Below are 14753 nucleotides of genomic sequence, written 5' to 3' on the forward strand. Positions count from 1 at the left end.
CCGCCGGACAGTCCGAGGAACGGCCGCTTCCCGTGTGAGGGGACGCGTGACTTGGTGACGTCAGGACGCTGAGGCTGACGGGACTAGTCCGGGTGTTGTCGTCGTTCTCTCTGGCAGTGTCTGCTGCGAGCTCCAGGCCCGGTCGGTGTAGCTGAGTGACGTCCTTACACCGGGGAGATGTCGGTGTTCGGGAAGCTGTTCGGCACCGGGGGGAAATGTGGGAAAGGCCCCAGCCCCCAGGAGGCCATCCAGAAGCTGCGGGACACCGAGGAGATGCTGGCCAAGAAGCAGGAGTTTCTGGAGAAGAAAATCGAGCAAGAGCTGACGACGGCGCGGAAACATGGCACCAAGAACAAGAGAGGTGAGGGCAGGGTGGTCGGGGGGCTGCGGGGCCCTGGGGTGGGGGAAGAGAGCTGCACCACCGCTGCCGAGGGAGAGCTGCACCACCGCTGCACCGCCGCTACCTAGGGAGAGCTGCACCACCGCTGCCGAGGGAGAGCTGCACCACCGCTGCCGAGGGAGAGCTGCACCACCGCTGCCGAGGGAGAGCTGCACCACCGCTGCCGAGGGAGAGCTGCACCACCGCTACCGAGGGAGAGCTGCACCACCGCTACCGAGGGAGAGCTGCACCACCGCTACCTAGGGAGAGCTGCACCGCCGCTACCGAGGGAGAGCTGCCCCGCCGCTGCCGAGGGAGAGCTGCCCCGCCGCTGCCGAGGGAGAGCTGCCCCGCCGCTGCCGAGGGAGAGCTGCCCCACCGCTACCGAGGGAGAGCTGCACCGCCGCTGCCGAGGGAGAGCTGCACCGCCGCTACCTAGGGAGAGCTGCACCGCCGCTACCGAGGGAGAGCTGCCCCGCCGCTGCCGAGGGAGAGCTGCCCCACCGCTACCGAGGGAGAGCTGCCCCGCCGCTGCCGAGGGAGAGCTGCACCACCGCTACCGAGGGAGAGCTGCCCCGCCGCTGCCGAGGGAGAGCTGCCCCGCCGCTGCCGAGGGAGAGCTGCCCCGCCGCTGCCGAGGGAGAGCTGCCCCGCCGCTGCCGAGGGAGAGCTGCCCCGCCGCTGCCGAGGGAGAGCTGCACCACCGCTGCACCGCCGCTGCCGAGGGAGAGCTGCACCACCGCTGCCGAGGGAGAGCTGCACCACCGCTGCCGAGGGAGAGCTGCACCACCGCTGCCGAGGGAGAGCTGCACCACCGCTACCGAGGGAGAGCTGCACCACCGCTACCGAGGGAGAGCTGCCCCGCCGCTACCGAGGGAGAGCTGCACCGCCGCTACCGAGGGAGAGCTGCACCGCCGCTACCGAGGGAGAGCTGCCCCGCCGCTGCCGAGGGAGAGCTGCCCCACCGCTACCGAGGGAGAGCTGCACCGCCGCTGCCGAGGGAGAGCTGCACCGCCGCTACCTAGGGAGAGCTGCACCGCCGCTGCCGAGGGAGAGCTGCCCCGCCGCTACCGAGGGAGAGCTGCCCCGCCGCTGCCGAGGGAGAGCTGCACCACCGCTACCGAGGGAGAGCTGCCCCGCCGCTACCGAGGGAGAGCTGCCCCGCCGCTGCCGAGGGAGAGCTGCCCCGCCGCTGCCGAGGGAGAGCTGCCCCGCCGCTGCCGAGGGAGAGCTGCCCCGCCGCTGCCGAGGGAGAGCTGCCCCGCCGCTGCCGAGGGAGAGCTGCCCCGCCGCTACCTAGGGAGAGCTGCCCCGCCGCTACCTAGGGAGAGCTGCCCCGCCGCTACCTAGGGAGAGCTGCCCCGCCGCTACCTAGGGAGAGCTGCCCCGCCGCTGCCGAGGGAGAGCTGCCCCGCCGCTGCCGAGGGAGAGCTGCCCCGCCGCTGCCGAGGGAGAGCTGCCCCGCCGCTGCCGAGGGAGAGCTGCCCCGCCGCTGCCGAGGGAGAGCTGCCCCGCCGCTGCCGAGGGAGAGCTGCCCCGCCGCTGCCGAGGGAGAGCTGCCCCGCCGCTGCCGAGGGAGAGCTGCCCCGCCGCTGCCGAGGGAGAGCTGCCCCGCCGCTGCCGAGGGAGAGCTGCCCCGCCGCTGCCTAGGGAGAGCTGCCCCGCCGCTACCTAGGGAGAGCTGCCCCGCCGCTACCTAGGGAGAGCTGCCCCGCCGCTGCCGAGGGAGAGCTGCCCCGCCGCTGCCGAGGGAGAGCTGCCCCGCCGCTGCCGAGGGAGAGCTGCCCCGCCGCTGCCGAGGGAGAGCTGCCCCGCCGCTGCCGAGGGAGAGCTGCCCCGCCGCTACCTAGGGAGAGCTGCCCCGCCGCTACCTAGGGAGAGCTGCCCCGCCGCTACCTAGGGAGAGCTGCCCCGCCGCTGCCGAGGGAGAGCTGCCCCGCCGCTGCCGAGGGAGAGCTGCCCCGCCGCTGCCGAGGGAGAGCTGCCCCGCCGCTGCCGAGGGAGAGCTGCCCCGCCGCTGCCGAGGGAGAGCTGCACCACCGCTACCTAGGGAGAGCTGCCCCGCCGCTACCTAGGGAGAGCTGCCCCGCCGCTACCTAGGGAGAGCTGCCCCGCCGCTACCTAGGGAGAGCTGCCCCGCCGCTACCGAGGGAGAGCTGCCCCGCCGCTGCCGAGGGAGAGCTGCACCACCGCTACCTAGGGAGAGCTGCCCCGCCGCTACCGAGGGAGAGCTGCCCCGCCGCTACCGAGGGAGAGCTGCCCCGCCGCTACCGAGGGAGAGCTGCCCCGCCGCTACCTAGGGAGAGCTGCCCCGCCGCTACCTAGGGAGAGCTGCCCCGCCGCTACCTAGGGAGAGCTGCCCCGCCGCTACCTAGGGAGAGCTGCCCCGCCGCTGCCGAGGGAGAGCTGCCCCGCCGCTGCCGAGGGAGAGCTGCCCCGCCGCTGCCGAGGGAGAGCTGCCCCGCCGCTGCCGAGGGAGAGCTGCCCCGCCGCTGCCGAGGCAGAGCTGAACCACTAAACTGAACCAGTGGTGATACGGTAAAATATGATGTAGTCTCCAGGGGCCCCGATACTGGGACTTGTTTGCACCACTGAAGTAATCCAGTAATGATCCCTTTATATATCATGATTTCTCAGGAGGACATGGCGTGCTGGGACTTGTGGTTCAATGATCGCTCACCAGTTCTCTAGTCAAAGGGGTCAGTCACAGTGGTGCTTTATGGGCCTACTGGAAGTTGTGGACTAGAGCCACAGGTTGGAGGTCACTAACCTGATGGGTGTAGTAGTACATTTGACAAACATTTGATATTTGCCAATGACCTGAAGATGATTTCCTTTGACTCTGGGAACCAGGGCTGTGGAGTTTGTAATCCAGACCACCGACTCCTCAATTTCACTGACTCCCAACTCTGACTCCACAGCACTGGTCACTACTGAGCCTGTGCATAAAGTGCAGCACAGATTCATCTCAGCTAAAAGCCCAGATCCTTAGATCAGGAACAGAGCAGACATTTATAGGACATTTCATAACTCCGACCCCACAGCACTGGTCACTACTGAGCATGTACATAAAGTGCAGCACAGATTCATCTCAGCTAAAAGCCCAGATCCTTACATCAGGAACAGAACAGACATTTATAGGAGATTTCATAACTCCAACCCCACAGCACTGGTCACTACTGAGCATGTGCATAAAGTGCAGCACAGATTCATCTCATCTACGACTCCACAGCACTGGTCACTACTGAGCATGTGCATAAAGTGCAGCCCAGATTCATCTCCACTGAAAGCCCAGATCCTTAGATCAGGAACAGAGCAGACATTTATAGGACATTTCATAACTCCGACTCCACAGCACTGGTCACTACTGAGCATGTACATAAAGTGCAGCACAGAGTCATCTCAGCTAAAAGCCCAGATCCTTAGATCAGGAACAGAACAGACATTTATAGGAGATTTCATAACTCCGATCGCACAGCACTGGTCACTACTGAGCATGTACATAAAGTGCAGCCCAGATTCATCTCCACTGAAAGCCCAGATCCTTAGATCAGGAACAGAGCAGACATTTCATAACTCTGATCCCATAGCACTGGTCACTACTGAGCATGTGCATAAAGTGCAGCACAGAGTCATCTCGGCTAAAAGCTCATCCTTAGATCAGGAACAGAACAGACATTTATAGGACATTTCATAACTCCGACTCCACAGCACTGGTCACTACTGAGCATGTGCATAAAGTGCAGCACAGATTCATCTCCGCTAAAAGCCCAGATTCTTAGATCAGGAACAGAACAGACATTTATGGGACACTAGCTGAAGAGCCAGGCGCTGCCCGGGCATAGTAACTAACTGTGGATAGTTACAACAAATTATAATTATCCTCCATCCCATAGTCCCATGCCCATATACCCATCAGACATATTCTCCATCCCATAGTCGAGTGCCCATATACTCATCACACATCCTTCATCTCATAGTCCCATGCCCATATACCCATCATACATATCCAAGATCCCATAGTCCCGTGCCCACACATCCTCCATCCCATAGTCCCGTGCCCATATACCCATCATACATATCCACGATCCCATAGTCCCGTGCCCATATACCCATTACCCATCACACATCCTCCATCCCATAGTCAACCGTTAAGACATCATAATGAGCAGCGGGGCTTGCAACCTATGATGACATCAGCGTCGCCATGGCAACCATTGTGACATCATAATGAGGGGAGGGTCTTGATACACACATACACACACACTTTTTCCCCATTATGTAGATAGGGGCAAAATTGTTCGGTGAATTGGAACGCGCGGGGTTAAAATTTCGCCTCACAACATAGCCTAAGACGCTCTCGGGGTCCAGACGTGTGACTGTGCCAAATTTTGTGGCTGTAGCTGCGACGGTGCGGATGCCAATCCCGGACATACATACATACACACACTTGAGCTTTATATATTAGATTTCAGAACGTTCCCAAATTCTTGTGGAAACATTTCCAGCACATCCTGCATTGTACTGCTGGACTCAATTTTGCTATGTAGTTTAGGAGTTGGTCGGTCCATTTTATACCGACTTTCTGACTCCACAGCCTTGCTGGGAACACGTTGCAGTACTCTTTAGTAAGGCCAGGGAGATGGGGACACAGTTTACTGCTACAGCAGCTGAAAGTAAAGAATTCCTCTAATGCCAGGCTACATGACATGTTGCATGTGGTGAATCTGCCAGGTGACTTTTCTCATTTAGACAGTTGACATCCACCACTGTAGCCAGTGAAAGCTGTCAGCTGGTGTTATGTGACCTCCACTGAGGAGAACGTGAAAGTTGCTTGCTCAGCCTAAAATTTGCCTCTGAACTGCACAGCCCTTTCCAGTAATACATATGACAATCTTCACCTCGTGGACTCTTGCTGATCACACCAAAGATGCCTCTTGGGCCCTTGATGGTGCCCCTTGGGCCCTTGATGGTGCCCCTTGGGTCCATTACTGATGTTCCAGATCTGGTTGTGCTTCGTGGTTTTGATATTTATGCCTACTAGGTAGGGATAGAGTTGGTTCATATAAAAACAGAAGAGCTGAAAGTAATTAGACTTCTGGATCTAGCAGATCAGAAAAGTCCATTGGCCGAGCTTAATTTATTTACTAGGGAAAAATTTGTGACTTGAAATTTTAGATTGAGGGAAAAAAACTAATGAAATAATAGGAGTTAGTAATCAGAGCAGTTTTCTAGTGCTGTATGTTATCAATGCATTTCTTTATTGCTCTGTGTAATCCAAGGAGTTCAGTATACTGTAACTCTTGAGGAGCTCAGTGTTGCTGCGTGTAATGCACTGTTGCTGGTTTCGGCGACATATGAGAAGTTTGACAGAGGGGGAGTGGGTGAGCCTTAAGGCTTTGGGAGCATCTTAACTTAATATATTCTATTTGTGATTTCCCTTTTAAATGGGGCTGGTATGTTGACTCTGTTGTAGGGGTAATTCTGCCTCCTGTTTCCCCTCTATTACCTAGTGATCACATGGTCCAAAGGGGAAGGACTGTTTGTACTTCCTAATCTGTGTACACAGCCCTGGTTCTGTTTGTTTCTTCAGCACTTGAAAAGGGAAACCTAGTAAGAAACCATTATATGTGGGGGTCCAGCTATGTGTGACAGTCAGCTTGACCCCACAGCTACCCAATCTCATGCAAGGTGCTAACTCTGCACTGACGTTTCAATATGTCAGGTCAGAGTAAAGTGTGGACTGCCCAGAAATTTATAGTTAATGGGCAGTTCAGAAGTAGTTAAATAAAATCAGCAATTTAATATTTTACCCTGGCCATTGTAATTTTTTAGATCTGCTCCTTGTCTTTAAGGACTCATTATCAGCAGAAGCAGGGGTACAATGGCTGGTAGCTCCTCTATACAAAGCTGATAGTACAGGATCCACCATTTACAACAGGCGATGTCAGAGCGGACCCTACTCCCCTCTCTTTACAATGATCTTTGCACTCATGCACCTGAGAAGCTTCAATACAAAAGATAAGGTCAGGGTTGTGCCACACGGCTAATACACATGTTTTTCTTAAGGCAGGAAGTTAGTCTAAGGATTTGTGGCCACGGTCTGGAAGTAGCAGTGCTTTGGATGCAGCTTATGTCTGCTATGTCCAAAGCACTGTCTTCTATTGCAGGTGAATCCTTGTGTTCACTGAACCGTGTACATTTACCATGTTCAGTACACTCTATTGGTGACAATTCTATTGTGGAGACTAGTGCTCTGCAAAAGAGTGACACGCTGCGGTCTGGAAAGATGTGTCAGTGTCCGTGGGTGATCCGCGGGCGTCCGTGCACGCATAGCGGACATGGTAATTCTAGAAACCCCATCCACTATGCTGTAACATCTGGCCACTGCTGAAGAAAGCGTCCAACCCGCAGTAGTTCCTGACCGTGTGCACGTACCCTAATAGAGCCCCAGTGATTAATGTGAGGTTGTAAGATTTTTATTTTATTTTTTTATTTAATGCAGCTTTGTGATATGTAAAAATCATTGCCAACAATTAACTTTACACATACTTGATTTAAACAATAGATCACTTTCTGGTTATGGCCTACCTTTTAAGGTATTAAAAAGCTCAACACAAGTAATTTAACAAGTCGTTTCTCCAAATTCAGCACAAAATGCCACTTTTACCAACTACCGCAGTCTCAAAATTGGACGACGCTCACATGTTCAGTATTTGGTCAGTATTTTACATCAGTATTTCTGAACCAAACACAGAAGTGGTGAGGTGTTTCTATTATACTTTTCCTCTGATTTGTTCCTCTCCTGGTTATGGCTTAAGCCCCCTTCACACAGCGAGATCGCTAGTGATATCTCTAAAGCGTCACGGAGTTTGTGACGCAACGGCGATATTGCTAGCGATCTCGCTACTTGTGACACTTAACTCCGACCCGGCCCCCCGCTGGATCGTCCTGGTCCATTTCTCATCGTCGGCTTCCTGCTGGTGCCGACGAGCGACTCCATGGACGCGGGAGGAAGTCGTCACCAGAGCTGCCGTCTGACAGGTAAGTAATAACCGCCGACCGTTGCTACATCGCTATTGAGATCTGGCTGTTTGGCAGTTCACTAGCGACCACTTTGCGATGAACCAGCGATCCTGACCGGGTCATATCGTCGGGATCGCTGGTGCATCGCTAAATGTAACGGGACCTTTACAGATTGAGGTGAGATACAAGAAGCAGACCTTTAACCTATGCCCCCTGGTGTAAGGAGGTAAGGCTGTGTTGGGTGTAAGGCAACCTTGCGACTGTCAGACAATATATTGGTGTTTTGTGCTCCAGACATTGAGCAAGCGGTGTTATTTCTTCCCGCAATGTCCATAGTAATCCTCCTCTCCATTACCTACAGTGAGTAAACCCGGTGTAAGAAGTGAATGGTCTATGTTCTGAGCAGGCCGTGTGTGTGGACAGGGAGGAGGTGCACCGTTGCTAGAACAGTTGCTGGGTGTGTAGCAGCTGGTCAGAGTACAGGGAAGAATATGTTCATGAGAAATGGAGTAAGGCGGAAGCTGGTGAGACAGGTTCAGGCTAGCAGCATATTCAGCATTGATCTGGAAATGTGACGTGGAGTAGTAATATGAAATCTTTCTGTTACTGGAGTTGTGCACAGATTATGCTGCCCACCCTCCTGGATCTCCAATGAAGCATAAACTAATGTATTAATCGCCAAGTGCTTAGCTATCAGGATAATGCCCAGACTGAGCCTTGGTACAGATCTTTGTCAGGGTACGTCCACTTGCTGCACATCTGTCATGTATGCTGTACGTTATCTTTGCATTATTTGAGATCCGCAAGCACTGCATTTTTTTGTTCTTTTGACCGTTTCTCATTTTCTGAAAATAAATACAAAATTTAGTGCTTGGAAATTCGGAGACGTTGTCAGTAGTTTATAGAATAAAAGAGCAATTTACATTTTACTCAAAAATATACCTATAAAGAGAAAAATCAGACAAACTGAAAATTTTGCAGTGGTCTCTTAATTTTTGCCAGAGTTGTATAGTGATAAAAGAAGCCATCGGCAAGGATGCCGCAAAAAATATGAAGATTCAAAAAAGGCGCTTCAGGAAAAACATCGCCTGCTTTTTCCTGATGAGTCTTCTGCTAAGGCCTCTTTCACACTTCAGTCTTTTGACGTCAGTTGCAAACCGTCAGTGTGAAAAAATGGATCCGTTTCCGCTATGTAAAAAACGGATGCACCGGATCCATTTTGTGGACGGATCCACCAGGGCTGTGGAGTCGGTAAGCCACAGTTGCGACTCAGACTCCGACTCCTGGATTTTATCAGGCTCCAACTCCGACTCCTTCATAAATGGCCAATTCATAACAACAAATTTACTGTTGTAAAATATTAAACATCGTGCTTATTCAGTTTCTCACCATCATATAAGTAATCAGACCACTTAGAGCAAAAACTACATTTATTAGAATACAATTAGAGTATAGCAAATAACTTTTATAAACTTTTCTAAACTAAGTAAATATGCAATAAACACTTTTATGCAGTTAATAAGAAGAAATCTATAAATTTGTCCTCAGAAAAAGTATTGCCTCTGTCAGATCCTCCTTCTTGGATGCCCTCAAATCTGATCTAATTATTTTGAGAGCAGAGAACAACCTCTCTACACTAACTTGTGTTGGTGGCAAAGCAGTAACCACTCTGGCAACATCTCTGACAATGTCAGGATACAGAGGAATCGCTTGTTGCACTGTTATTTTTGATGAACGGTCAAATTTCTCAATTTCTTTTAGTGCACATGAAAAATTCTGCTGAAATGTACTGGCTGTGTTCCTTGATGGGGATGACTCTTCTTCTATGCGGGAACGCTTTGCACGGTCCTTGTGATCCAAATATTTTTCGAAATTAAATTCTTCATCAGTTGATGATGAGGGTGAAGATGTGGCAGGACGACCAAATTCTTCTTGTTCCTCCTGACTGTTCTGCAACCCTTTCATCCGTACTGCTATTTCAAACAGAGCTTCTTTTCCTTTACTTAGCTGTTGATCATCTAGAAGAATCCGATGCATTGGGTCTACATAAACAGCTGCCAAAAGAATGTTATTTTGTAATAGTAGCTCCTCTCTCCGTTTCATTGATGTAGCAATGCCACTTGCAATTAACCCTCCTCTTTGGGACAGGCGAAACATCAGGTTCTTCCACTCCTTTAAGAAAATACCTGGAGTTAAGTCCTCTGCTTGTAATTTTTTAGTCACTGTAAATGGGTGCTCTAGCAATTTTTCCAGCTCAGTCACCTGATTCCACTGACTTTCATTTAGCGTCAGTTGAGGGTTAGCCATGTCTACAAGAAAGGTTTTCAGTTCAACCAAGCGCTGAATCATTAAGTAAGTACTGCCCCATCGTGTGGCTTGATCAATAATTGCCCCTTTTCCAGCACGTCTCTTCAAAATTGAGTCAACTTTAGGGGTTCTGGCAACAGTAGCCAATTTTCTCACCATGCCAATCAGTGCAGCAGCATGTCCTTCTTGCAGACTGTCTCTTATAGCCAGCTGTAGCGTATGCACAACACAGCGCATGTGATGAATGAAAGAACATATTGACACAGTTTCAACAAGATCATCTAAACTATCATGTTGCTGTTCATCTGAAGCAACTTCAGTTTGCTCCTCAGTTACAATACTGTGTTCCTCTATTTCAAACATTTCTGTGTCTGTGGACCGAATGTTCTTCTAGCTGCTGGTCACCATCATTACTCTCATTCATTAGCTTAATAGTACTTATATTTGAAGCATTGTCAGTTACGACAGAAAGAACTTGCTCTTTTTTAAGTTCATAGTCTTGCAGAACGTTTTCCACCAACACCTGGAGAAACTCACTGGTGTGATGAGCTTTGGTGTCTTTTACTGCCAATGTCTTGGTAACTATTTCATTTTTGTCACAAACCGGACATTGATGGCAAAATAGTTCACTCTGTGACGTGTGCAGGCATCCATTTTAAGAAACAGAAAGCGTCCCTTGAGTTTTTTTAAGTTCTTCCTTTTGTTTAAAAGCTTCTTCGATTACTAATTTTCTAATACTCTCTCTCTCCAGAGAAACACCAAGCTTGCGGGCCATTTCCCCATTCAGACACATAAAAGCTGGTCGTGAAAATAATGAAATAGGCACACTATCCTTTACAACAAGCTCTATGATGTTTTTTAAATGTATCTGTCATTGTCACAGTAACTTTGTCACTGACAAAATATCTTGCAACTGATGGCTGCAAAGTTCTCTGCTCCTTTGTTTGGCTGGAAGAGCTGGGCACTGGTTCATTGGTTTGGATGCAGTCTTTCTCATCCACTGCTTTCAGTACTTCTGGATGAAAGCGCTGTAAATGTCTCGTTAGATTAGAAGCTCTGGTAGGAGCATTTTTATCTTTGCCTGAATATGCACTCATCTTGGCTTCACAGCATTTGTTTTCGTCTGGATCATTTGTCTTACACTGACAGACATAATGTTTTCTATCTTGAGTGATGGTGAAATGTTCAAATACAGCTGATTTAATGTGATGCTTCTTTGACATTCTCAGGTTTTTAATTCTGCATTCACAATCCAAATGACAATTGTTTTTCCTAAAAACAATTGTACAAAATTATTGGCAGGTCGTACAACTGATATAGTGGTCAGTAATACTGTTATTATTCCTCATGTACTCACAGTTAACTGATGCAAAGTTTGTTGAAAGGATAAGGCTGTGTGCACACGCTGCGGATTAGGTGCGGATTCATCCGCGCGGATTTTGTAAAATCCGCAGGTCAAAATACCTGCGGTTTTACCTGCAGTTTGCTCTGCGGTTTTGCCCTGCGGTTTTTCATCTCCTCAATAGAGGAGATGGCAAACCACAGGAGAATCCGCAGAAAGAATTGACATGTCGATTCTTTCTGCGGATTGAAAACCGCAGATAATCCGCGCGGAAAATTCCGCACCGTCTGCACTGCGGTTTTTGATTCCCATAGGGAATCATGGTACTGTACACCGCAGCAAAAACTGCTGCGGGTCCGCAGCGGCCAAAACCGCTGCGGAACCGCAGCAAAATCCGCAGCGTGTGCACACAGCCTAATACTTCTTACAGTCTTCCTCTTCTGAGTAGCAGGCAGCTGTGAGATGCTTGGAAGACGCACACCTAGTATGATCTAGTCTAGAGGAGGAGCTTTACTACTAAGAATTTGCAACACATTTTCACTTTCAGTTTCATACATTGTAAGTAGGGGGGTTGGGGCAGCATGAGGTTAACCAAGTATAAGATTAGATAAGGGCAGTGGAGAACAGTGACACACAAGAAGTAAGAAATGTCTCTATCTCCAGCAGAACTGCTTATCACTGTTGTTCATAGTTTGATAGAACATATATATTTGAGTAACATTTATAAAATTCATATGAAAGTTCAATTATGAAATATTAATACTTTTTTTTAAAGCTGGAGTCGGTACATTTCTTCCGACTCCGACTTCAACCAAAACTAACTCCGACTCCACAGCCCTGGGATCCACCAGTGTATGAAATTTAAAGGAACAGAACTCTGGAGAGAGAGATTTTTTTTGGTCTGTTCCGGAACAGCATTTAGGGTTAAATTGCTTGCCTGGTAACATCTTCTGGGCATGCTCAGTTTAAAAAAGCGGGTCCGGCACTGAAAATAACATTACTTTGTCCGTCTACTCCAGATAGCGGATGCTGAAATTTAAACGGATACGTCAAAAAACGGATGCAACAGACGAACATCCGTCACAAACAGCTGCTAATGTAAGTCTGTGAGAAAACGGATTCTGCCCAAAAAAATGGCGGGTCCGTTTTTTTCTAAAATCGGTGGATTTCAACTGACGTCAAAAGACTTAGGTGTGAAAGAGGCCTTAAAAACTATGCAGCGTCAGTGTGGACATAGCCTAAGGCTATGGTCAAATAAACGTGCAAAGATAGTGCACACTGCAATTTATCTCATGGAAAATCGCTGGTGCATTAGCGGAGTCTAACCTTGGTCAGTGTGTTGTCTGTGTGCAGATGGGTGCGTACACTTCCCGCACACTAACTAGCAGTACAGTTTTCTTAATGGAGCCTGGGTCAGTGGCGTCTACCAGGCGTTTCTGGGTTTGTTGTGCCAGACCCGGAACTCCTAAGACTGAGCAGATGAATTGAATTGGCAACTTCTGCAAGAAAAAAAAATAGTTGGATGTTTCCCAAGCTTTTCTCTTTGCAAACAGACAGCACGCACTAGGATACCATCAATGTCCTGTTGGTTTTTTTTTTGTGTGTTTCACTGGCCCATACACTGGCTTTGTCCACAAAAATCTCCAAGATCATAACTTTTTTGCATTAGGCACGCAAAAAGAAAACCTGCTGTGTCTAGCACCAAAGACTTTAATATGTAGGTGAGGTAGCAGACAGCACAAGTACAGAAAACACTGCAACTGATGGCCTGATCGCTCTGGTGGGATTTTTACTGCAGATTCCACCATGTGTGAATGTTCCCCCAGGTATGTACTCAATTGTTCAAGGGAATCTGTCACCACATTTGACATATCTAAACTATTAATATGGCCACCCTGGTGCTCGAGCAAATCACTAACTGAAAATTACAAATAAAGATTAAACAACCACCACAGGACAGATTTCATCAACCGAGGTATTATAATCAGTATAACGACGCTGACCTGACACTGGGCACAATCCTGCTGACTGGTTCCCTTTAAGTGAATCATAGAATCGTAGAGTTGGAAGGGACCTCCTGGGCCATCTGGTCCAACCCCCTGCTCAAAGCAGGATTTGCTAAATCATCCCAGTCAGATGTCTGTCCAGCCTCTGTTTGAAGACTTCCATTGAAGGAGAACTCGCCACTTCTCGTGGCAGCCTGTTCCACTCATTGATTACTCTGTCAAAGTTTTTTCTAATATCTAATCTGTGTCTCCTCCCATTGTTTCATCCCATTGCTTCTAGTCTTTCCTTGTGCAAATGAGAATAAAGATGATCCTTCTACAATGTGACAGCCCTTGAGATATTTGTAGACAGCTATTAAGTCTCCTCTTTTGCAAGCTAAACATTCCCAAATCCTGCAACCTTTCCTCATAAGACAGGGTTTGCAGACCAGTCACCATTCTGGTCGCTCTTTTCTGAACTTGCTCCAGTTTGTTGATGTCTTTTTTAAAATGTGGTGCCCAAAACTGGACACAATATTCCAGATGAGGTCTGACCAAAGAGGAGTAGAGGGAAATAATGACTTCACGTGATCTAGACTGTATGCTTCTGTTAATACATCCTAGAATTGCATTTGCCTTTTTTTGCTGCTGCATCACACTGACTCGTATTTAGTCTGTGATCTATTAGTATACCCAAGTCTTTTTCACATGTGCTGTTGCTTAGCCCTATTCCTCCCATTCTGTATATGCTTTTTTCATTTTTATTGCCCAGATGTAGTACTTTGCATTTTTCCCTGTTAAAAACCATTCTGTTAGTTGTTGCCCACTTCTCCAGTTTATTTATATCTTTTTGAATCCTCTCTCTCTCTTCTCTAGTATTAGCTATCCCTCCTAGCTTTGTGTCATCAGCAAATTTAATCAGTTTACCCTCAATTCCTTCATCTAAATCGTTGATAAAGATGTTGAACAATACAGGGCCCAGGACAGAGCCCTGTGGTACCCCACTTGAGACATTCTTCCAACTGGATGTGCAGCCATTTACGACCACTCTTTGGGTCCAATCACTAAGCCAGTTATGAATCCACCTAACAGTTGCCTTGTCCATTCCATACTTAGTCATTTTTTCAATAAGGATTATATGAGATACTTTGTCAAATGCTTTGCTGAAGTCAAGATATACTATATCTTCAGCATTTCCTTGATCCACCCAATCAGTGATTCCGTCATAGAAGGAAATTAAGTTAGTCTGACATGACTTATTAGATACAAACCCATGCTGACTGTTTAATCACTTCATTCTTATCCAGGTACTGACATACATGTTTAATAATTTGTTCAAAGATCTTTCCTGGTATAGAAGTCAGACTCACTGGCCTATAGTTGCCTAGGTCCACCTTCTTCCCCTTTTTGAAGATAGGAACAACATTTGCTCTTCTCCAGTCTTCTGGGACTTCTGTTCTCCAAGAATTTTCAAAGATTATGGAGAGGGGTTCAAAAATTTCTTCTGCTATCTCCTTGAGTACTCTGGGGTGTAATTCATCTGGACCTGGAGACTTGAATTCATTTAGGTTAGCTAAGTGTTTCCTTACTATCTTTCTGTTTATAGATATCATGGATTCTTCTATTCCCTTAATAGGACAGTGAAGAACAGTTGATGTTACATTTCCTTTCTGAGAGAAAACAGATGCAAAATAGGAATTTAAAAGTTCGGCCT

General features: G+C 48.7%; 1 protein-coding gene across 1 annotated transcript in view; it reads left to right on the forward strand.

Moving 5' to 3' along the window:
* Positions 1-14753, forward strand: part of CHMP4B (charged multivesicular body protein 4B) — a 35049-nt gene continuing 20296 nt past the window's right edge. Inside the window, exon 1 of the mRNA XM_073555401.1 lies at positions 1-361. Coding sequence (XP_073411502.1) covers positions 178-361 — 184 coding nt within the window. The 5' untranslated portion in view covers positions 1-177. The remainder of the gene's footprint in view (positions 362-14753) is intronic.

Source organism: Dendrobates tinctorius, unplaced genomic scaffold, assembly GCF_039654945.1.
Source record: "Dendrobates tinctorius isolate UK_male_01 unplaced genomic scaffold, ASM3965494v1 ptg000223l, whole genome shotgun sequence".
In the NCBI taxonomy this organism is placed as follows: domain Eukaryota; kingdom Metazoa; phylum Chordata; class Amphibia; order Anura; family Dendrobatidae; genus Dendrobates; species Dendrobates tinctorius.